Raw genomic sequence first — 23,829 nt, forward strand, 5'->3', positions numbered from 1 at the left:
GGTATCTCCCCCTGCTGTAGGAAAAGCAAACTTCATCTTCTAATTTGCAGTGAATGTTTCTTCACATTCTATATCTATAGTAATATATCTTTTGCTAAATTATTTTATAGAGACTTTAAGTGTATTGTAATGTTGAACATTTTGCAAAAATAACGCCACAGAACTCTTTACTGAGACACACATTCAAAATTGCTCACACCTGAATATTTCCACCAGCGCCGTTCTCAGTCCCAACATTTTCCAATTCAACACGACACGGGAAAACTCGTTTATTCTCATGCATGTAAGGTATTTCAGCAGGTATGAGGCTTGGGAAGGCTTCACCAGGATCACCTGACAACCCGCTGTTAACTCCTCAAGTCACGTGTCACCGTTCAAGTTTCAGGAAACCTTTTTTTTCTTTCCGAAAACAAAACTACACATATCCCGCCCCTTTTCCAATCCCATTGGATACGGTCCACAGTGTCGGGGCTCTGATTGGACAGTCAGAAGACATGTCTGCGCACGTCAAAAATTGGACAACAACCCCCTTCTTTAAACTGGTTTCAGAAATTGATAATGTCTCCGACGAAAACGCACGAAACAGCTGAGTGATATTCGGTTGTAGAGTAAAAATCAACCCAGAATCGTCGGTGGAGGTAAGTTTGTTGCTAGACGACTGAACATGATAGCCATTCGGCTAGTTTTCTGGCCAACTGACAACTTTGTAAACTTGCTGCCAACGGTCTTCAAGGTGTCCACTGTCAGTCACTTTATTTATTTATACAGGCTGGCAAGACATAAGACAATTCAGACTGGGCTTATTTATGCTCTTATTTTAATAACTAATAATGTTAATAACACGAGTTTTTTTGCTGGATGCAACTTGTTGCTGATCTATTTGCATTTAAAAATTAATCTTATAAAGTTCTGAAATCTGTTTGTGGCTATATTTCACAGAAGAAGGCATGATAATTGAGTTGGCTTTTTATAGTTACACAAATCCCATTCGTTGGTTGATTTACGTTTATGGTTTTTTAAAATGATTCCTGTCCTTTTTTAGTTATGCTACTCGGTTTTAATTCAAAACTGCATGAATCCTTCATCTTTGTCAACATTAAACTCAAAATGTAATTGGTCTATATTCATGAATTTATTTAGGGAATATTGCCTTCTTTATTTCATCCTTTGCATCAATTAGTTTCTGAATCCATGAAAAACCGTGTCTAATCAGAGCTGTTGGCTAACAACTTGGCATGCAGTAGATCCTCAGCATAAAGAGGATACATTTCTCATGTTCTACAGTCAGTGCTTTACATGACCTCTACAAAATTAAATCCTCTCAAAGAAGCTGGTGTGTAGTATATTTCTATCATAAATGTTACAAAGAATAATAATAATAATAATAATAATAGGGATGAGCGTGTTAATTAAAAAAAGTAACACAAATTATTGCTTAGGCTGTCCATCATGCCCTTGCTTGCCAGGTTTGCCCTATAATTCAACTGTAAATAGCAAGTCCTCAGTTTCCCAACACCTTCAGCGCCATCATTTTTCTCAGTTCAGACCCACCCATTTTGTCGCTATGTACTTTAAGCAAGGTATATCAGTTTATGTCTCTGTGTTGTTTGGTATTTTTGTTAAATTATGAAAATAAATGCAAAATTACCCAGCAAAAAACTAAATTCTCAGGCATAATTAAACACGCTGCTAATACATTTCCGAAGACTACATGCTACTGTCCTACTCTCAGATTTTGGGCCTAATCTCGATATACCAGCAGACTCTCATGAACCACGAAAGATTAGGACCCCTGATGAACCCGTAATTCCTTTGACAGACCTGCTGTGAGGAGGACACCATTGCCTCGCATGATGAAGGTCCTGGGTTCGAATCCCAGCCTGAAATCTTTATGCACTGAGTTTGCATGTTCTCTTGCTTTATAAAAGACAAATATTTCACTGATCATCTCTAATAATATTGTTTGAAAAAAATTGCTGTAATTTATTTTACCAAACGGGACTTAGGTATTTACGAGATAAAGTAAAACAGAAATTAAAATGGTAGTAAAATACAAGCATTCTAACTGTCTGGTGGTCATGAAACTAGAGACTTATTATTTACAAGTTATAATATAAAGAAAAGTACTAATCACTTTATGTTTTTTGTTTTTTTCAGGATGGGCTCTGAAACTCATTCAGCTATCATGCAGAGTTTGCTGGCAGGCCTCTGAGAGGATGCTCCATTTGCTGGTCTGCAAACAAACCTAATGCTGTGAAAAATGGGTGGTGCCAGTGTTAACAGAAATGTCAGAGAGCTAGCTAGACTAGTTTTATTAGTTGGTAAGGAAGTCCACTCCAGCATGTTTGCCACAGAATTGTAAGAAATTACTGTTGGCCTCAAATTTGGAGGACGGTTTTGCAGTAAATTATACCGAATTTCAAAAACTAAGAAGCCGATGGACTACAGCGAGAAAGTGCTGTGTGGAACGGGGGAGGTGGAGCTGGATCCAAACATTGTGAGTGAGGAGGCAGGAAAACTTTATGCAGAACTTCAAGTAAGTATTGGGGCTTTTTTCTTCTTCCTCTGAGCACTTCAGTGTAAATGTGTGTAAAAATATTATTTGGATGTGGTGAAACACCTGGGCTCCCTTTCTGCTGCTTTAACCTTCCATAGAATGTTATTGAGACTCATGGTGAAGGTGTGGTGGAGTCCCTGGTGCCCACATTCGTGTGGGTCTTGGAGGGGCTGGCTAACTGCAAGGCCCAGCTGAGAGAAAGGGAGGAGGAGGCAGAGAGGGAGAAAGCTGAGCGAGAGGAGCTGCTGGAGAGATACCAAGCAGAGAAAGCTCTGAGGAAGGAAAGTCAGGAGGTGAGAACTGATCCAGCCTGAAGTAGCATATTGATTCATTTAGCTGGGAAATGAAACTTCTCATATTTAAGTGTCCTGATTCCTGGCAAAGGCGTGTAGCATTTTTAAACTGGAACAGATTACCACCAACTTGCATAAAATGTACATACAGGTAAAACCAGAAGTTTATACACCGAATAAAAAGACGGATTTACTTCTCTCTTTTTTTTCACTGTATGAAGTTAAATCAGACCAAGTTTCTCTTGTTTTAGATCAGTTAGGATCACTAAAATTATTTCTATTTGCTAGATGCCACAATAATGAAGGAAAGAATATGTCCGATTTATTTAATAATGTCTAAAAAAAAAAAAAAAAAAGTTTACATACAGAATGATTACTATCTCTGAGTTAACACATCTGAAACACGATGCTTTCTTCTTTGATATGATGGGGAAAGTCAAGTGATTTAGTCTGAAATGTGCAAATCTCCCCAAGAAGAAAATCTTATGACTTTGTGAGGATTGTGACTCAATCTGGAGTCATTTTGCACAGTGAAACATGTCCTGTACTAACATGGGCTGAAAGGCCACTCTGTAACTAAAGGGATAACCTTAAGCATAGTTTGCAACTATGTGGTCATAAAGTGGCTTAAGGACAATAAAGTCAATGTTTTGGTATGGCCACCACAAAAGCCTGACTTCAATCCTAGAGAGAATTTGTGGGAGAACGAGGTGACCTACAAGCCTGACCCAGTTCCACCAGTTCTGTCTGGAGGAATGGACCAGAACTCCAACAAATTATTACGAGAAGCTTGAGAAACAAACACCCAAGTCATTCAGTTCAAAGGTATTGCTATCAAATCCTGAAGAAATTCATGTATACTTCTAATCTTGAAGAGATAAATAATTCTGACTTTCTTTCTCTCATGGTTGTGGCATTAAAATTTTTTTAATGCTAACTTACCTAAAACAAGAGAAGTTTGGTCTGATTTAAGTTCAGGCAGTGAAACAAAAAGGCTTGTGTCTTTTTATTCTGTGTAGGTAAACTTCTGGATTCAACTGTATATAAGATATTTTTTTAATCCAAAAAAAATGAACTTTTCTATATCCCTGAGCTGTTAAATATTTGTTTCTTTTAGAAATATCTAGAACTGGACGATCAATTCGAACAAGAGAGGCGAGCCATGAGGGGAAGAGAAAAGGATAGAGAGATGCGGGAGAGAGATCTGGAGAAGAAAGCAAGACAACAAGCTGATCAATGTGAGTTTCTGAGTAGTAAATAATATACATTTAAGTAAATCCATATTTCCAGAGTTTATCAGTTTTAATTTTTCCACACAGGCTATAAAAATCCCTGTCTTTATGTAGTAAAAAACAAAGACTAAGCTAGTCATTGATTTATAATTCATGCAGCTCAGAGGAAAAAAAAAAAAACCTGAAACATTTTTTGTACAGGTTTGTGCATCCATTGACAGAGGGAAGTTGAGGTTCTTCTACGTCTGTAGCTTTCTACCAGAAGTTTGAACGTTTTGTGCTAACAGTGACTCGTGTTTGAAACTATTCACAGTTCTCTTTACCTAGCCCAGTTTCAACAGATGAAAAGCAGCTGCGAAGCATGATGCTGCCATCACTATGCCTCTCTGTGCTCTTTGGGAAATGTGTTTTGTTTAGGGTTTTTTTTTGCACCAAATATACTATTTTGAATTATGGATAAAAGTTCAACATCAGTTTCAACACATAATGTGTAACACATTTTCTGCAAGACTTTTGGTAAGAAAGGGCTTCCATCTTTTCACCTTGCCCTATCATCGAGACACGAGGAACACATCCAGGGCCTGACAGGACATCCTCCAGCTCCTTTAATATTCCTGCGCTCCTCTTGACACACACACTATCAGTTCTCTGGTTTCTTCCAAAGTCATGCAGGTTGGTTTAATTGGCCTAAATTGCCCTCAGGGTGTGTGTGTGTGTGTGTGTGTGTGTGTGCGTGCGTGCGTGCGTGCGTGCGTGCGTGCGTGCGTGCGTGCGTGCGTGCGTGCGTGCGTGCGTGCGTGCGTGCGCGCGTGCGCGCGTGTGCGGTTTCCCTGTTGTCCGTTGACTGCTGGAATGAACTCCTGTTTCTCTGTGGCCCTGCGGGGATAAAACGCAAATTGGTTGAAAATTAGTGGTAAACCACACGTTTAGACCGTATCTCCATTTATTTTGACTTGAAAGATGTCCTAACAGAGTCTTCTGTTTCCTTGCAGTGGTGGCCTTGGAGGAGCAAAAGACGAACCTTTCCAGAGAGCTGAGTACACTGAGAAATGCTCACAACAAGGTCAGATACTCCTCTGCAGCCCAAACATTCTCAATTCTGAACAGAAGTGTGTAAGCGATAATTAAAGACTAAAATTTAATGCCATTGCGGAGATCCTAGGGATTTGTACAGATTGTTGTTCAGACTTGAGCTGGTTTCAGTTTTTAAACATTTTAGTAAAATGAAATGTGCAACAGATCAAATTGGATAAGATAAAGGATAAAAGTATGTCTGTGAAGTTGCATGATCATCATTTTAAATATTTTTTATATCAGAAAAGTTACTAATCTTATATTTTAGGTTATCAAAATAACATTCTGCCCCAGATAAATAATACTGATAAGATATCATTTTTCTCTTTTGTTTACTTTGTTTACCTTCAGTTCAGTTTAACATGGTACCATTTTTATCCCCCGTTAAGGAAAATGTATGTGTTGTTTCTAACGTCATTCATTATCTCTCCTTTAGTTGACTAACTCGTATCGAGAACTTCTGGAGAAAAGGAAGGAGTCTGAAAGGGATTCTCCTTTAAGGTTATTTACAGCTCTGCTTTTGAAACTCTTACTTATTCTGCTCAGTTTCCCATGCAGGAAAACTATAAATTATCCATGGTGGAAGATTTTTGTGTGACCCACATGAAGGTTCCAAGATTATTGAGCTTTTCTAAGTATCAAACCAGCCTGTTGTTTCTGCCTGGACTGTAACGGTGCCCCTATTTTCCTCCTAAAATATTAACAGTAGGAAAGAGTCTTGTAAATGGTTAGGTCTGGTTGTAGATGCTGTAAATGAGTCGTGAATCATAAGATGATTATTTCTGTTTCTTAAGAAGGAGTTTTTTTGTAACATCTACTCTACATGTTCGGACTTAGGAACCACATGCGTCCCAAGAACACAGAATTCCCATATCAAGCGTTATCCGGATCCAGTGTTAACGAAAAAGTGAGTATGACTTTTTTTTTCAGTGCGGCTACAGCTGCAAGTCTGAAATCGAACATCTTTACCCATTTTATTTTTGGAAAAATAACTCCAGCTCAGTAAGGTTTTAAAATGTTTATCCTCACCTGTTTTGTGTAATGTTCTCTAACAAACCTCTAAGGCCTTCAGAGAACAGCTGGATTTTTACTAAGACTAAAGTTCACAAAGGGCGACTAGGTTTACTAATTTGGGAACTTCTCAAGTTGTGCTTCTCTTTATTTAGGGGTGTTAAAGCAAAAGGGTGTAAATATTTTGAAAAGTATCTTTTTGTTTTACTCCATTCTTATGAGCTAAATCGGTGTTTCTTGTTGTTTTTTTTGTTTTTTTGCAGATTATTCAGAGACCACACTCAAACTCTGGCCCACCAGCTCTGAAAGCTCTAGAAGCCAAGGAAGAAAAAGTGTTTGATGTTGCTGAAAATCCTGCGACGGATCAGTTCGTCGCCGACATCATAAGCTCCACGCCTGAGCTGACACAGTTTCACAGCAGTGTGAAAGCAAGGTAATCCTACACCATAAATTGGCTGATAAACTTCTGGGAGTGACTGTAATTATTAACTAAGGCAGAGTTCACTTCAGCTTACCGATTTGTTTTGAGAACATCTGGCTCTTCATGATTTGACTTCCCATTCAGCACCCCTGACAAATCTAAAACCGATGAGCCACTAACGGATGAACTGGAGGACGAGTTGAGGAACATGGATGAGCTTCAGGTGGGAGAAGTGAAAGGAGACGAGGTGGAAGAAAATAACCAGAAGGATGGAGAGGAGGTGGATGAAGAGGACTGCATCGAGTGGGACCTCCGCAACACAGACTCTGTGTTCTCCGAACTGTCAGAACTGAGTCGAGATTATTTGGAGAGTGTAGACCGAGGGGCCAGCATCAGAGGTAAGTGAGCTTTCATCGATGCTATTGTGATATCTCCCCCAGTTATTTTAATTTTTTTTTTGAGTTCATGATAACGGAAATAAATAAAGCTAACAAAAAAAATTTCTTTTTTTTTTCCCCCCCCGTTACAGAGATTGTGGCATTGGCTCAATCTTGGGAACAGAGTTTTTAATTCCTATTAAAGTGCTTTTACACAGTTTAACTGTTTACGTCTTGGTCATGAAAACATAGATTAAAGTCATGCCACTACTTGCTATCACCAGCAAGTGTTTTTAGACAAAATGTTCTGCTTCTTTTCTCTGTTTAGGCAGCGCAGAGCAGTTTGAGGAGATTCTCGCCCAGTTGGAGGAACTGAAAGTCCTCCAGTGAGTCTTACATTTACATGCGGTTTTTGTTCGCTGTGGCCTACTAGTGTTTTTTTTTTTTTTAAGTGTATTTTCAGGTTTCCTGACATGTGGGTTTGTTGCTTCTGTATATACACTAGTTACACAGAACAGAAGGGAAGTGTGTAGATTTACTGTACATTAAGAAGAACGTTAGGGGTGCGTCTACACAGATGTATAGAACAGAAAAAAGACAACCTATTTCCTGTTTTCTTAAGCAGTCTTGTAAGCATCAATTTTGCTTTCATAAGTATGGGGGGAAAAAAATAGGAATATTCTGTCTACAGTGAGTCAGTTGAAGCTGCTCGTAAGGCGCTGATATCCCGGGTGGTTGAGCTGACTGACGACCGTTCTGCCCTCGCCCTGGAAGTGGCGACTCTTCAGGAAACTGTGGCGCATGTAGAGGGACGGCTAAAGGAGAAGGAAGAGGAAATCAAGAGGTGTGGAATGCATTTCTGCATATTTGATTGATCTCAAAACAGCCACATTTTTTTTCTTTCCTTTTCATCTGAAAATATCCTTATCCTCTTTGATCACTGCTTGTCGTAGACTACGGAGAGAACTGGAAACATGCCGCCCTGAGGATCCTGATGTAAGGAGTTATTCCAGTTTTAAGAAGAATTGTTTTTTGAATTTACTAACTATTGACTGTGAATTCTGACCTTTTTAAATCAAATATTAAATCCATACTTCCCTTCAGAATGGATGCACATCCATGCGTCCGTTCTCTCGCTCTGAAATGGCTCGTGTGGTCATGGAGAAGAACCAGTACAAGCAGCGTCTGTTTGAGCTGCAGGAGGCTCTGAGACACAGTCAGACGATAAGGTAGTTTTAGTCTCTTCATTCTTTTTTTTTTTTTTTAGTGATTTCCTAAAGCTATTTGCATATTTATTATATTGATTTCTTCCCCTTGCACTGGATTCTTTTGTATTGTTTGTTTTTTCCTAGAGCAACAAAGGTGGAGAAGCTTACAGAGGACAAAAAATCAAGTGTTTGGAAAAAGTAAGTACAATTGCCTATTTATCTATTTATTTAAACATTTTTCTTACCCATAATTCACATAAATTACAGTTTAGTTGAAGAATTGAGCTCTGTAATAGCAAAGGAGACTTTGCTCCCATGCCTGCGTGTGTGGTCAGTAATTAAAGCAAGCTGTAAATGTGTACTGGTAATAAAAAAAATATATAAATAAAAGAAAAACTACAATACCTGACAGACTCATAAATCATGCCAATAATAAAACATTGCCTTTCTGCATGTTTTGTTTTTGGCAAAATGTTAAATATGCTGCTCAGAATATGAGATAAAATATTCTGCTTAATACATGATGAGTTGTACCTTAGGGACACGCTTTTGATAAACAATGTTTCGATGCAACACTCTTTAGTCAAATCACACCATAAACATAATTATTTTAGTAAAAACAACCAAGCTTGTTCTTAGTCAAAAACATTTAATTTTACGGTCTAATTATTTGGCATTACCAAATATTACTAAATAGTTTTTTTATTTATAGAACAATTTGTCTAAAATCAAATGCAACACAAAAGCTTCATGTGTTACATTTTTGCTTTTGTCAATTCAAGGCCATCCCTAAACAAAACAAATAAAAAAAATACTCACACTTGCATAAATTAATTAAGACATGACTTATAGTTTAAGCAGCAACACAACAGAGTGCTTTCATTTTCAGACTTGTAACCAATTGTTGAATAAACATTTGCTGCCATGTTACAGTAAAACTAAAGTGAAACCACTTTGGCAATAGATGCCGATGCTACTCTTATTAATTTTATCAACTGGTTCATATTTTCTGTTTATTCAGATTCAACCGCTTGTTTGGCCTGTCCAAGGAGCCTCTGGTTCCCGCTCCGACTTCTGCGCTGGTTCTGCCAGCTTCCTCACCACTGAGCCGCTCTCCTCAGGGGCCTTCACAGCTACCATCAATTAATAAAACCCAGGCTGAGTGAGCACTTTTCCTGTTCTTAGCTGACTTATTTTGTACAGTGAATGTCCACTCTTGAGGAAAGGGGCATAAGCTATACTTTCGCATAAAATTTTAGGAAAATCTTAAACATCCTGTGCAATTTAAACCTTTTACTTTTAAAATTGTTTTAATGAACAAGCAGTGGACATTGTAAGAGGAATAAAGCACTTAAGTAAATTGTGACGTACAAAATATTTGCTCTTTTTTTCAAATTTATTAATACAATAATCTTCTAGTGTAATGATGCCTTATTTGGTATTATTAGTATTAGTATTTTTACTAAAATACTAATAACAATTAGCACAGTGAAGCTTGGACGTTTATTTTCTTGGAAATGTAGATTTTTGGATTACTTAAGAGATTTCCAGATGGCTGACAGCAACTTTGCTGCAATCTGTTTAGCCTTCCTGTTGTCTGCTGAAAGTCTTGATCTCTCTTGCAGCCTTAATCAACCACAGAATGTAGAGAGAATGTATAAAAAAAACACACTTTTCTTTTAAAAGTGTCATCCCTGCAATTATTCCACATTTTTAGTCAATAAAATCTTTTTAAATGTCAAGTGGCTAAAACCCTTTTTCTCCAGATCTGCTGCTCCTGCTGGTGTTTCACCGCGCGCCCGGAGGAGGGAACTCTACAGAGACATCCGTTCCCATGTTTGGGGAACTCTAGGAAAGCGACAGATACATGGCTGGAGTTTGCCACTGGCAAACACTCAGGTACTTCTCAGGCTGCCGATTTACTGTTTGCTTCCTACCTGCCTACCATTAATGCTGCTTAAAAATTGCGGGAAATTACACAAGCGCTAATGCATGAGGATTAAATGTGATTACTCCAGGAGTCTGGTGAGCCCGTTCCAGAGCCTAAAGATGTGCCTGTCTTAGTTCAACTCAGACTCTTAGATCAAAGGGACTCCACCGCCAAGGTAAACTCCCAAATGTTAACATCACACCTTTTGGACAGAAACTATCTTCTGACTTCATTTTTTCCTGTGCAGCTTAACTGTGCTGTTGCAGTCACACCTGAGATCTCAGGAGAAGCCACAGTAAGTTTGTTTAATGCATCTTCTAATGTCTCCTCTCCACCCGGTCATGATTAACACCTTCTAAGCACAGGTCTGCTCATGCCGCTCATGTTTCCACGTTCTGCCCTGCCAGTGTTCTGTGTGGGTTGTTTCGGGTCCTGCCTCCTGCAGTGAAATCACGGTGATTGACCCAGCACGGTCCAACACAGTCCTGGATCAGTTCAGCCTCCCTCCCACAGCCCCTGCCCTCTGTGTCTGTGCTGTACCCCCCACAGGTCAGTCCTGCATCGAATGGCTGCAGCGTCTTTGTTGTATTTTTTTCTCTATTGATTTAACGTTTTGCTGGAATCGCTTGGAAATGACTCGGCGTTTTCCTTTGACACGTTCTGGTTGGTTTTGTTTTGTCAGAAAACTCGGCAGGGACTGTGTGGATTGGAACTCAGGAAGGAAGGTAGCATTGGCTGAGAAAGCAGATCTCTTCCTCATGAAACACATTTTCTTGACCCTCATGCCCAGCTCCTTTCCTTCATCTCTTGTCTTTGTTTTGCAGTATTCTAGTACATCCGGCTTCTTCAGGAAGGAGGAGATGTGTGCAGTCAGTATGCCTCACAGAGGGTGTGCATTCACTAGTGTGAGTACGATCTGCTCTGTTTCCATATTAGCATGTATTGGATTTTAAAAACATGACCACAGATATTCCCCCCCCATACTAAAAGTAGTCTACGTTATGTTGACTTAACTTCACAGGTACTCCAACAATCAGGTTATTGCTGGTTTAGCTGATGGTACTCTGGCATTTTTCTCTCAAACTTCAGGTAATCAGCATATTGGCTTCTCATGTTTTGCGGTATTAATGTTCAGTGACCGAAACGATGAGATGTTGTGCGTTTGTATCCACAGACGGATGGAATCTGCAGTCGCACTCCGTGATGCCTCTTGGAGTAAACCCTTTGCAGCCCATTCGCTGCTGCCTCGCAAAAGGTGCTCGTCTGTGGGTTGGATACTGGAACAAAGTTTATATCATAGACACTGACGACAAGAAAGTAGAGGTGAGAAACAGAAATGTTTGCTAAAATACAATGCTGACTGTCTTATAAAACCTGTATCAACTTTTTTTAAGTGAAGTGTATTTTTAAATTTTAAATGTAGTCATCATCTTAGAACCAGGATCTCATTATTTATTTGAATTTGAAACCATCTGCATAATTGGATTACGTTTGTTTGATTTAATTATTAATTTCAAGATTCAAATTAGACAATGCATGACATCCTTGGACTGTAGCAATGTTTATATATTTTTTTTTTTATTCAAATATTTACACCATCATGCAGTTCAGGTATATAATCACACTTGATGGTTCACAAGAAGAACTTCATTTCGTCACGTTTGGATCATCTTCCAAACATTTTTGAATACACCAGCTCAATATTAGGGTGGCTTCCTGTCAGGATTAGCTAGAAGGTCTGAAATAATATTGATTCGGTGCTGAGCTTGTTTCTGAGGAATCATTTTAGCCATGGCAGTTATCCAAAACTCTCATAACTAAGATGATTCCTCAGAAACAGGTTCAGCACTGGATGGAAAAAAGAAGCCGAAGTGCAAGAAAGGATCTTTGAAACAAAGGATGATTTAAGACTTTTGCACTTCTGGCTTCTGTGTGCATATATATTTAAACTTGCTGTATTTGTACGTGCCATCATTATTTCTCATCTTTCTTCCCAGCAAGTATTTTCCGTATCGGAGCGCAGTGAACAGCAGGTCCGTTTCCTGTGTGCTGGAGGAAGTGGGGTTTGGACGTCCTGCAGACTTGACCCAATCATCAGGCTGTTTGACTGGACTACTGGGCGACCGCTGCAGGAAGTCGACTTCACATCTTTGGTCACTAAAACATTAGGTGCTAAACTGTGTTTTTTTTTTTTTTTTTCTTCTCAGTTTTAGTTTTACTGAAACAGTTTTACATTTATTTGACATCAGTTTGTTTTCTTTTAATTTGCGACCAACTCAATTTAGTTTATGGCTTTTGTTCACATTCCTGTTTGTGTTGCAGGTCAGCCCTTCTTGACGCTGTCGCCTCTCCAGATCTCCTCCCTCTCCATCATCTCTGGCCGTCTGTGGGTGGGCACCGGCGGTGGCGCCATTTTCTCCATCCCCCTGTCAATAAGTATGTCAAAATGATTCCATTTAATATCATTAGAAATGTGCTCTGGTATTAAGGGAACTAATTGTCCACAGCGTCAGAGGATATTTCCATCCCATACTGCTCCACTACATCAGTCCAGCTGTCGTACCACGGACACAGACAAGCAGTTCGATTCATCATTGCTGCTCCTGGTAAGAAATTAAGAGCCGTTACTATAATGTAGTACGTTTTTCTTTTCTCTCTTTAAATAAACGTTGTCAATTTATTGCAATCTTAAAGGCTAGAGTGTTCTAAAATTATGACACCAGATTAAAATCTAGTTATATTTTCAGGAATATGAGCAGAACAGGGTCTGATCAACTTTTCAGACTATAAAAACGATAAATTCACTAACCTAATGACAGAAATATACTTTTAATGTCTGTAAATGTTAATTATTTTTTTATAACATGAGCGTCCTGTCTCGTCCTTACAGGCTGTTTGATCATATCTCCTGGCAACAGCCAAGTAACCACTGCTCAGCTCATCCTCAGCGGAGGAGAGGGCTACATCAACTTCCGAATAGGTGAGTTCAGTTTGAACACTAAATGGTGAGTGAGTACAGCTTCCATAAACGCTGAACAAAACGAACCTTTTCAGGAGACGACGCAAGCGATGAGTCGACTGAGGCGTCTCAGTCGACGCCCCAGCGGTCTGAACGTAGTCACATGATCATCTGGCAGATTCCCGGCCCTTCTGTGCCCAACCCTTCGCTCTGAATGTTCATCTCCTGAATCATGTTGGATGTCAACGAGCATTAACAGCACCAGAGCCTCCTCTCAGCGGTGCACTGATCTGAACAGAAATCTCACTGTGGCAACAAAAAGCCTTTAAGATGTGATTTTTTTTCCCCCTTCTTTTTTTAGATATATATTTCTAAGTCCTGTACCTTGTTTGTTTGACTAGATTATGTCTTTCTATGTGCCTTCATCTGATTTTTATACCCAGTCTGTGTTTTTCATCGGTTATCAACATTTTTTTTTTAATCTGATAAACTTTTGCACAAGCGATGAATTCAGGTTCACAAACACTGAGATCTCCAGTAGAACAATAGAACGATCCTCCATCCTTGGATCATGAAGCTCGGTTTATCTTGGTTTGCGTAACTTTACTGGCACACTGGAAGCGGGTTTGTTGATTCTGACAATCATGTCAGAATCTTTTGACGCTGCATTCAAACTGGGAATTTGATGTGTGGTCTTATGTCCTGGGACGGGTAACAAATCCTGCCTCTTAAGTCCAAGTGGAGTAATTGCAACAACTTGCACATTATAAATGTGTCTGTGTAAAAATGTTCTCTTGAATCTCTTTAAGAAATTATTTATTTTCCCTGTTGTTTGCCTAATGAATCAAAGTGTTTTATGTGCTTGTAAAATAAGGGAGAGATGTTCTTTAAAGTGTCTTGTACAGTATTAGTGTGGCATTACAAGTTTAAGCAAACATATCACAGAAGCCTCCTTTTTTTTTTTTTTTTTTTTTCTTGGACAGACTAAAGTATAGGTTCTCAATCAAATCTTGCAGCATTGGTCATTTTTTTATGTTATTGTGTAAAGCTGTATCCAGATTCATATCACTAAATTAAAATACATTTAAAAAGCCAAATCAGTTGAGGTAAAACTTGTCAATACACACAATGGTATATTTCAAGTCTTTATTTCTGATGATAGCTTCCAGCTAAAGCATGTCTAAAAATGGGTGACTATGGAAATTACAATATTACTTTCAACTGCTTTAAATGTAGATTTTTTTATTATTATTATTATTTACTGACTTGACATTGTTTTCCAGTAGAGTGTCAATAACACATTTGGCAAAAAGGGTAAGCCACTAAGAGGAAGCTGGCTGTTCAGACTGCTTTGTAGTAATATAAAGTTTAGTGGAAGGAAAAAGTGTAGTAGATGCACAAGCAGTAGGGATAACCAGAGCCTGTTTTCAGGTCTCTCTTGAAAAAGAGTTTCTTAAGCATTTGGTGTGATGGGTATTTTGCAGGCATGTTGTGCCCATTGTTTAGCACAAAGTCAAATTTAAAAAATGTTATGACTTTGAGAGAAGAAAACATGAACTAAACACTTTCTCAGTGTGAAGATTCTCAGATGATTTGGGGTTCTATCTGCTGGTGTTTTTCTAGTATGTCTTATTAAAAAAAAAAAAAGTCCAAAATCTGTTACAGGAACTGTTAGAGCACGCTTCCCTTTACTGACGAGCTTGATGGGGATGTTTTCATTTCCCAGCAGAACCTTGGGCCTGCCCAGACTGCCACAAGCATCAATACCAGCTTTAATGATCATGATGTTGCTATACTTGATTGACATGCAAACTGGTCTGACCTGAACCCCAATCTAGAGCACTGGCTACCAAACCTGTTCCTCAAGTACCCCTGCCCTGCATGTTGAGATGAGATGAGTCTCTGTTCCAGCACACTTCATCCAAATGATCGCCTCTGCAAACACCAAATGCTGCAGAAACCTTTTAATCCACTATCCATTTAAGTCAGTTGTTTGGAAGCAAGGAAACATCTAAAAGATGCAAGGCAGGCGTACTCGAGGACCAGGACTGGGAACCATTGCTCCAGAGGATCGTCAAGTGGAAGACGAGGACACCAAACGCAGCAATGCAGACAAACTGGAGGCCACTATTAAAACAACTTGTGGTTCTTTAACACATTAGCTGACCCAAAGGGTTTGGGTTTTCATCGAGTGTGACCCATGATCATCAAAATAAGTAGCAATAAATGTATATATATATCACTGTTTACAATGAATATATGTGAGCACAACTTTTTGAACAGATTTACTGAAATTAACTTTTTGAGAATGTTTTAAATTATTGACATATACCTGTAGCAAAGATGATAAATTATTAACGAGGCAGCTGAGAAAAGACACTCATTTATTGATATAGTTTTAATATCAAAAGACTATATAAACTAGTGCATGTGTGCATACTTGATCAAAACATACATATTCTGTTTATAAAAACAAAGGTTGATGGGTCTTTTTTTTTTATCAAAAACTGACAAAGAAAAGCCCTGAATTATGCTTTTGTTTCAAGTAAGTTGGCTCAACAAGAATCAAAACCAGGCCGATGCCTCGACCGTTTAACGGGGACTGCTGCGCGTCCTGGGGAGCCGGATCCTCCGGCTGACCGAGCGAGCCAGTCGGTCCATAGCAGAACCCATACGTCCACTCGGGTCTTTTTGTAAATGCAGACCTTCGATGTTGCCGCTATACCAAAGCACCCAGCCGGCCATGGAAAAGAGCACCAATAGAGCTCCAGAGTACACCAGCAGATCCCCAAAGTCTTCACCCTGGATCTCTAGGGAAGCGAAGACGCCTACCAGCAGCGACGTCACACCCAGCACGTCCATCACCACGGCAAACACCAGAGCGAGCTTACAATGGGACAACCCGTCATACTTCTGTCTCATGGCTGCACTGTAAGAGAAGGAAGAGCTTATTTAGACAACAGTGTTGTGTACCATGTTAGCTGTTCACACTTGTGACCTCTTGCTCATCGTATAAAAATGGGTGGTCTTATCCTGGAAACCTACAGCACCCCCAACACTAGACATCTTTGGTGAAGATGTGTAAACAGACAAGCAATGAATCCAGCTTTTAATCAAACTACATTTATCCATCAAGGAAACAATTCCACATTTACTTTTAACAAAATCACTGGTACCACACTGATCCTAACTCCTGTTGTTAATGCTTTGTTTATTTTTTCTTTTCTTTTTTTCCTTTCTATAGCACCTTGACCTGGTTCTCTCCTGTACAGTATAAAGCAACGAAGAGCTTTTAAAAGCGAAATCCTATTGCAAAGATATGCAACATAACATAAAGTAGCTAGCCAAAAATGAGGAAAGCAGTGGCACCTGTAGTTGTGTCACAAAAATCATTAAAACAAGATTAAAATATATTAAAGTTAAAAGTGAGTTTGGATTTGGAAACGGTTTAATTTGGTTTGAGCTTGTCAATACAGAAACAACTCACAACAAATGTCTCCTCTGGTGAACTTTAACTACAAATGCGACTGAAAGACATCATTATTACATGATCTGAAAATTAACCAGTTAAAGATAAAAATACAAAAGAAATGTGTTCATAAAAACTGCAGGACATGTGTCGTAACTCCATATTTTAGGACATGTTTACTCTGGTCTGGCCAAAACAGTTGCCACACCTGTCCTGATAGTCATCAGTCATCCTGATAGTCATTATTTTTGAAAGGTAAGCTTAAAACGAAACCTCATTTGAAATATTTTAATTGCTATTAGAAAAGATTAATCACTTACCTATTTGTTAGGAAGGCGAATGTTTGAAGTAAATTTGGACCGAGATCGTATGTTGTCTGCCTCTGTATCGTATGTGGGAGAAACCAGCCGCCGAAACCTGACACCTTGTCACCTGTTTAACCTGTCCCGCAGTTTTACCCAACAACAAAGGGCACAGCACAGCTGGGATCTTCCTCTTTTAGTCTCTGAAATTGTGTCATTGAATTCTTTACACAAACTTAGTAGCAATGCGTTTAAGTAAACGCTTGTCAAAGAATGTACAATTGTTTACGATAATATGCCAGAGCGGAAAAATAATGTACATTTTTGAGAGTGTTGAAGTTAGCATCTGATTCGGCTCTTCACTAAAGGGCTATTCCGCAGAATTTCATGAACTCATGACTAACTTCGATCTCTAGAAGAGGTGCAGTTTCATACACCTCAAAGTTGTTGTCCTACATGTTCGTTCTTTCACCATAAAACAAATAAAGATAGACATGAAATATGAACAATGTATCGCAAACACTCGTTTATAGCCAGTGACATAACTTGGTGAGTCAGTTTTAGTACCGATTATTTAGATGGTGTCAGAAAATAAGAAATTATGCAGTTTCTGGTTTTTGCTTCTCTTTTTCTGTGAAGTGATCCTTTTATTATAATAAACATGAACAAAAATAAATCAAGCCACACTTTAATAAGTTGTTTTTTCAAACGAAAGAAGACGTGGGTAAACTGGACTTATTTTAAGAGGTAAAGTTAAAAGCAAAAAAAAAAAAATGATTTTTTTTGTTTTTGTTTTCACAATTTGAATAACTTTTACAGTTAATAAAACGTCAAACAGTAATGACCATAAAAATCGCTTGGTACGAGTTTAACTGTTCTGAATCTTTAGATTTCGATCTATAGCGAGTTAAAGGTAAGATTTTTACTTTTAGATTGAAATAGCCCTTTACTCTGAAGGACATCTCCGGAATCTACAAATCAGATGCAAACTTCAGCATTGTTGTTTTTTAGCAACATTTATCCAAAGAAGCATAATTTGTGTTTCATCTCGTTTCATTTTTTATCGACTTGTCTTTCAGTATAAATAAACTAAATCCAAATATATGAATGCTCACTACATAAAACCTTTCGTAAATGTTTTCTCACTAGCATATAAACCGTCAGTCAACAGCCGGAAATGACGTCATTCGGTGCTGAAAAAATATGCTGTAATTGTTATTGTTAGCTTGTTAGCTAGCAGACGAACCGCTGAAATGGCGATATGACTGAGTAATAACGGCTTATTACATATGCACCACTAAGTTATAACTAATCTTAAAATGGTACGTACCAGTTTCTACGGTATATATTTAAAGCAGAGAGATTTTTTTAGAGCAAGAATGACGGAATTAAAGTACTTATTGTGTATAAAAAACGAAATGGTGATTATAGTCTGGCTACATTTTCTGGGCTAACAGGCTGACCTTGTTTTGAGCTAACTCCTTTCTCCTTTCTTCAAGACGCTTCAGACATATATTTCCCAAACATTTAATCCGTGTGAAATAATTTCTGTGTCATCGAATTGAATTAGTTCTGATTTTCTGTCCGTCTGGACAAAAAAAAAAAAAAAACACAGGTGAAGGTTCCTCCGTGAACAGAGGTTTAGAAATATTGTCTCTATTTTTAATATGTAATTAAGAATTAAGCTTCATGTTTTCTGCATGTGTATTTGTGACTTGTTAACATTATTTTCGGTTCACTTAACTTTTGTCTGTGGCAGATGGAGGACGGTAACAGGAGTGATGGACCTTCCACATCAAAGGGCCATGTAGGATCTTTTCACCTGCAGAGTAAGGTCTTAGTTGTTTTAAAGTCCGTATCTAAATCACTGTTATCACTTAAAGGAGCAGAAAAACAGATGATTCCAGTAATACGTACCCAATATAGACAAACTGTCCTACTTTTGAAAATTTCTCCCTCACTTGTGATCTTTTTGTCTGATTTTAAAATGCAGACTGTCGTTGAAAAATGTTATGAACATGTGATAGTGTTTATTTAGCACTTTATGAACAGATTTCCATCATCTAGTAACCAGGTAAACCATACATAGTTTTCTAACTACAGAAAGTACACTTCAGCACACCTGAGTACAGCAAAAAAAATTTGCTAGTGGGAAATGTAGATACAATTTGTATATTTCTGAATAAAATGGATCAGTTCTTCAGATGTAACTAATTAGTGGCAATTACCTTTAAATGCTGCTTACACACAAACAAAGTTAGAGTTTATTTCTCTCCTGTAGGAGAAATTTGTTTGTTACACTGCACACTGCACAGAGACTTTGCACTCTTCCATAACATCACAAAGATAATAAATAGAGAACTAATGGATTAATAAAGACGTCAAAAAGCAATGTTTAAAATAAGTCGACAATGAGTAGAAATAACATAACAAACACAAGTGAACTAAAAAGCCATCGGAACAAAACCCACGCTCCTCTAACAACTAGACAAAATTAGTGAAGAACTAAACTGTGGAATTAGTTATCTAAGTAGTTTTGTATCCTTCTGCACACAGTCACCTTCTGCTCTTTGTTCATTGATATCTGTTGCTGATAAAAGAAGCAATTGGTTACGCACGGGACTGGTTTTATTTAGATTTCTTTTGAAATGCATGAAGAAAGAGTTGGTTGAGAATTTCTAACCCTTCAGCAAAAAAGATTACAACTAAAGTCTTTGAAGATCCCCAACCGCTGCTTTTCATTCCATAAAGGTTGCTAAGAGACTCACAGAGTACAAGGATGCCTTCAGCTTAACCCAGTTTTCCTTGGACTTGCACATTAGTCATACATCTTGTGTAGCTGGGTCAGCAAACTCCTATTTGATTATTTTACAGCATAGCATTTCAAAAGGAGAAGTCATTGTAGAGTTGCAAAATATACCTCTTGATAACGGTAGTCTTTGATCACTGACGTATTAAAGTATTAAAGTATTAGGAAAAGTAATTGTATATATAATATTGTTCTAAAAAGCAACTCTAAATCAGCAACTGATGCTCCAAAACACTTTGGCTCGAGGGAAGTGAGGGAAATTGGCAACAATTTGCTTTTGATTGCAATCTTGTAGTTAATTGCTGCAAGTAAATGTGATTATCCTGCTTTAGATCATGAGATATTTAATGATTTTGCCTTTTTTCAGCTCCAAAAAGTGAGGACACCTATGAGATTGCCATTCCCTTTGAAGAGAACAACTTTGAGCAGCAGGGGTTCTTCAACCAGAGCGATCAGAACTTTGACGGTAAAAGTCACGCGATGCATTTGCTGTCGCCTGTCACGGCTCTTGTTTTGTGGTGCAGCACCTGCGAACACTGGAGCCGTTCTTGTCATCCTCAGAACCAGCCTCGAGTGCGGGCCCGTCCACGGTCAGCAACTCGTACATGGTGATCAACAACCTGCGCACCCAGCTCCAGATCTCTGTGGAGAAAAACTCGTGGCTGCAGAAAAGAATCGAGGATCTGGAGGAGGAGCGGGACTTCCTGCGGTGCCAGCTGGACCGCTTCATCTTTTCCACGAAGAGCCAGGGACCGGAGCAGGGTCAGAGTCAGTACAGTAACGGTGTGGAAAGACTCTTGCCATCTGAAAACATTGTCAATCATCAGATTAATGTTGAAACGTTGTTGAAGCGGTTCTTTTTTTAAAATAAAAATAAGAATTTCCCTTTTTGTGTTTTGCTTAAATCAGGATATGAATCTAGACGATTCAACTGGAGGGCAAGAAGAGAGGAAGACCGTCCCGCTGGTAAAACAAAACAAAAAAAATCACTTATGCTTTTTGATTCCAGCTTGTGGGGCTGTTTGTTTATTTATTACATTTTCATGATCTCTAAGTCGCAACCCACTTTGTACTTTCTTTTTTTTTTTTTATAGAACAGCAGAAAGCAGACCAACAGCATTTCCCTCAGCGCCAGTTTGTCCAGCGAAGGCCTGGACCTCCCACTATGGTGCCTGCCAAAAACCACGTCTCCAATCCAATATCCTCTCAGCTCTCTAATATGAATGCTTTGTACAACACAACACAGTCGCAGGCCCTTTTGCAAGGCCACAGTCACAGCACCTCAAGTACAACAGGCAGTGGCAGCAACAGCAAAAACAACAATGCTGCGAGATCATCCTTAAACCAGCTGAGTGGACTCAATGTCCCAGGTAATGAAAATTAAATTATGTATCTGCTTATTTGATTTAATGAGGAAATTCCTACAGATCAGCATCTCCGTTTTCCTGACTTTCAAGACTTGCACTAGAAAGTTAAAAGATACATGTGTTACATTAACATTAACATATGTAAATAAAATGAAAGAAGTCAGAGTAATATGATACAGACAAAAAGTCTAGTTTAAGAATAGCAATTCTGCTCTTCACTGACAGGGAAGAATGAGGGGAAAAAAATCAGTTTTAGGTTTTGTCAGAGATGAAGATGTGGCTAAGTTTGAAAAAAAAAAAGTGGTCCTTTAGTCAGTAATATAAATACTGATGGATAAGGTGTTTAAACTAGGAGTAATGGAGCAAATCAAGCCAAAAGCATGTCATTTAAAGATAAATTACAAACATCTGTAAGTATTAAGCATTTATAGATTTTGCTCTTTTAGAAGCCTGAAAAAGCTGGAAAAAATTATTAAATTATTAAAAAATGTGATTATATCCATCTGCAAACACTGCTCTGTCTAAAAACAGAGCATACCTTCTGAACAATCCCAAAGCCGCATAATATCGCCGAGGCGGTTTAACAGCAGCCATTGTATTATAGTGTTACTTTAATGAAGTCAGTGTCTCATGCATGTGTCCTTTGCCTACTGGGTTTTGTGAAGCAAATTATTTTTCGCCCTTGCAGATTCCCTCTCACTGCTGGGAGAATCTGATGAGTTCTTGGAGGAGGACGGCTTCATCGAGGAGGACGAAGGGGACGATGTAATGTCACAGGCAATTAGCACCAACAGGCAGCAGTTAAAGAGGAGGCGAGTCCTCCGAGCGCCGCGAGAGCGACAGAGAGGTGACACGGAGATCCTGAAAAAGAGAGACCCCGAATTTCATTGTCATTCCGGCTGCGGCTAACTCTGCTCTGCCTTTCTCTTTGTCAGTGAAAGACGCCGCAGGAGTGCTTTTTCGCTACAAGAAGATTCTCCTGACGTACCAGCGCCTCAAAAACATGACCAAGGCCTTCCAAATCCACGGTGTTGACCGCAACACCGTGGCCTCCACCACACCCATCGCCGAGCTCCATCTCGTGGCCCCCGAGAAAGTGGCCGAAGTGGGAGAGTTTGACCCCTCCAAGGAGAAGCTGCTGGATTACGCCCGACGCTGCTACCTCGCCCTGGACGAAGAGACGGTCAGCAGAGTGCAGGCGTTGAAGAAAAATAACCTGCTGCTGCCCATCTCGTACCGATTCAGGCACTGAGGGGAGAAGGAAAGTGCGAAGGGAGAATTTCTCCTTGACACAGACGGTAGAGGTGAAGTCAGAAGAGGCTCATCCCCTCCTAATGCAGAAAAACACCTTTTATTACATCTAATCTTTCCACGTTTCTGTTTTTTTTTTTTTTATACAATTTATATGTATTTTCATTTGACAGATCCTTGCTAACATGAAAATGATTGATGTCAGCTGTATTGTGGAGGTAGAGACAAGGGAATTCTTTTGAAATGAAATTAAGTGTTTCTGCAATCACAGAGGACTGTAATTATGGTGGTTCTTCAGTCATTTCTTTTCTTCATTTGTGTTTTGCAAAGACATTTTTTTTATCTTGATCTGCTGGAGGGCAGCAATTCAAACACTACTTTAGATGACCTCAGTTTGTTAAATATCCAAATTTATATAACTTTGTTTGTATTCTGCTTTGACACAATCCCGTAAGTGTATTAACTTCCAGTGTGTAATTTTTTATTTTTTTTTATTTTAAGTTGTGATTCATTTTTAGAATACCTTGAACAAATTATACCAATTTCAGGATGATTTTCATTGCTTTTATTGTTTTGTTTGCCTTAATGGATTTTTTTATATGATCCACGTTTAGAAAAGCTCTATATTTTGTTGCAGTCCTCCATATTTAAAGATGAGGAGAATAATCATTAAATTAGAAATTAGAAAAATATTTGAGACTAACCTATGACAGGATAGGTTAGTCTCAAACCTTTGGTGCCGGGGCACCAAATGTCGATCAACAAGTCACTGGTTTTATTGCTAACCTTGCATTTTGTCTCAGAAATGTTGGTCGTTTTTATTTATTCTTACCATTGGGAACACCAGTTGCACCTCTGCCTAGTTTTAATGCTGCATTTCTTTCTTTCTTCAAAGGATTCCAAGCAACTTTTGTATATGTCTTCAACCAAGTTACCGTAAATGTAACTTCCTACGCTTCTGGTATTAGGAATCTTGTATTGCGTTGTGAAAATAGCACAGTTTTATATATTATGGCTCTGAGCTATTCCACTACATAACACTATGAGGTTTTTTGTAATATTGTGTAGGTTTTGGTTCCTTGTAAAAAAAAAAGAAATTCTGCGGAAACAGCTAAAAATCGTCAGCAGAAACAGAGGAACTGTTCTTCACAACATGTGCATGTAAAAAGAGCGTTTGTGATCTCTCTTCAAATTTCAAAGCAGCTGATTGTAATTTGCTATGAAATGCAACTATTTTGGTGGTGAAGGCAATTATTTAGGATTTTGTTCTACAGCAGAATAATACTGTGTAACCATGAGTCCATGAGTAAACAGTTCAAGAGCAATAAGGGAGCTGCAAAGTTAACTGAGATTCCTGCCAGTTCACACATTTCCACCTGGGACAGTTTCTACTTGCAGCATGAGTCAAATGGCAGTAAAGCATTTGAATTCATATAAAAATATAACGTTTTATTCTGTAACCTTCAAAAACAAATCTCTCCGATGAGTGCTGATGATTCATTAAGAAATTGTGTTAGTAGAAGTGAAATAAACTGTTTGTTTCCCCCCCACTAACTGATTTCTCATTTT

The 23,829-nt window shown here is 38.6% G+C and overlaps 3 protein-coding genes across 6 annotated transcripts; 2 read left to right on the forward strand and 1 right to left on the reverse strand.

The window, feature by feature from the left end:
• Window positions 1-514: 514 nt before the first annotated feature.
• LOC106916544 (C-Jun-amino-terminal kinase-interacting protein 4) lies at window positions 515-14,159 on the forward strand. The gene is made up of 28 exons (XM_014984906.2): window positions 515-638; window positions 2,158-2,536; window positions 2,656-2,850; window positions 3,968-4,088; window positions 5,075-5,145; window positions 5,593-5,657; window positions 5,994-6,063; window positions 6,431-6,600; window positions 6,733-6,986; window positions 7,294-7,351; window positions 7,657-7,809; window positions 7,919-7,961; window positions 8,070-8,194; window positions 8,318-8,371; window positions 9,195-9,335; window positions 9,940-10,072; window positions 10,192-10,278; window positions 10,351-10,398; window positions 10,511-10,652; window positions 10,786-10,828; window positions 10,928-11,008; window positions 11,125-11,192; window positions 11,278-11,426; window positions 12,101-12,272; window positions 12,426-12,539; window positions 12,611-12,709; window positions 12,994-13,083; window positions 13,158-14,159. The coding sequence occupies exons 2-28, from the start codon at window positions 2,438-2,440 to the stop codon at window positions 13,274-13,276; spliced, it is 2,964 nt and encodes a 987-aa protein (XP_014840392.2). The 5' UTR covers window positions 515-638; window positions 2,158-2,437; the 3' UTR covers window positions 13,277-14,159.
• Window positions 14,160-15,429: 1,270 nt separating this feature from the next.
• Window positions 15,430-17,087, reverse strand: LOC148155010 (transmembrane protein 238-like). Its single transcript, XM_088013573.1, has 2 exons — window positions 16,852-17,087; window positions 15,430-15,991 (listed from the first exon to the last, which is right to left on the reverse strand). The coding sequence occupies exon 2, from the start codon at window positions 15,982-15,984 to the stop codon at window positions 15,655-15,657; it is 330 nt and encodes a 109-aa protein (XP_087869699.1). The 5' UTR covers window positions 15,985-15,991; window positions 16,852-17,087; the 3' UTR covers window positions 15,430-15,654.
• On the forward strand, window positions 16,725-23,814 carry ccdc106a (coiled-coil domain containing 106a). Of its 4 annotated transcripts, XM_088013572.1 has the most exons (9): window positions 18,012-18,155; window positions 18,593-18,662; window positions 20,010-20,108; window positions 20,204-20,425; window positions 20,552-20,608; window positions 20,737-20,810; window positions 20,889-21,012; window positions 21,698-21,856; window positions 21,945-23,814. In XM_088013572.1, exons 1-9 carry the CDS (start codon window positions 18,153-18,155, stop codon window positions 22,259-22,261), a joined length of 1,125 nt encoding a protein of 374 aa, XP_087869698.1. In that variant the 5' UTR covers window positions 18,012-18,152; the 3' UTR covers window positions 22,262-23,814. The 4 variants fall into 4 exon arrangements, with proteins under 4 accessions (XP_087869696.1, XP_087869698.1, XP_014840391.1 ...); XM_088013570.1 differs by lacking the exon at window positions 18,012-18,155 and adding an exon at window positions 16,725-16,786 and having other exon boundaries at window positions 20,737-21,012; XM_014984905.2 differs by having other exon boundaries at window positions 20,737-21,012.
• The last annotated feature ends 15 nt before the right edge of the window (window positions 23,815-23,829 follow it).

This window comes from Poecilia mexicana, unplaced genomic scaffold, assembly GCF_051168715.1.
Source record: "Poecilia mexicana isolate PSO_F unplaced genomic scaffold, ASM5116871v1 scaffold_16, whole genome shotgun sequence".
In the NCBI taxonomy this organism is placed as follows: Eukaryota; Metazoa; Chordata; class Actinopteri; order Cyprinodontiformes; family Poeciliidae; genus Poecilia; species Poecilia mexicana.

Bases quoted from the DNA above. Each gene is read 5' to 3' on its own strand.
- LOC106916544 (XM_014984906.2), top strand. From the start codon at position 2,438: ATGGACTACAGCGAGAAAGTGCTGTGTGGAACGGGGGAGGTGGAGCTG. The intron at 4,089-5,074 runs GTGAGTTTCTGA...GTTTCCTTGCAG, and splicing joins AAGACAACAAGCTGATCAAT to TGGTGGCCTTGGAGGAGCAA. The intron at 10,653-10,785 runs GTCAGTCCTGCA...TTGTTTTGTCAG, and splicing joins CTGTGCTGTACCCCCCACAG to AAAACTCGGCAGGGACTGTG.
- LOC148155010 (XM_088013573.1), bottom strand. From the start codon at position 15,984: ATGAGACAGAAGTATGACGGGTTGTCCCATTGTAAGCTCGCTCTGGTG.
- ccdc106a (XM_014984905.2), top strand. The intron at 20,109-20,203 runs GTAAAAGTCACG...TGTCATCCTCAG, and splicing joins GAGCGATCAGAACTTTGACG to AACCAGCCTCGAGTGCGGGC. The intron at 21,857-21,944 runs GTGACACGGAGA...TCTCTTTGTCAG, and splicing joins GCCGCGAGAGCGACAGAGAG to TGAAAGACGCCGCAGGAGTG.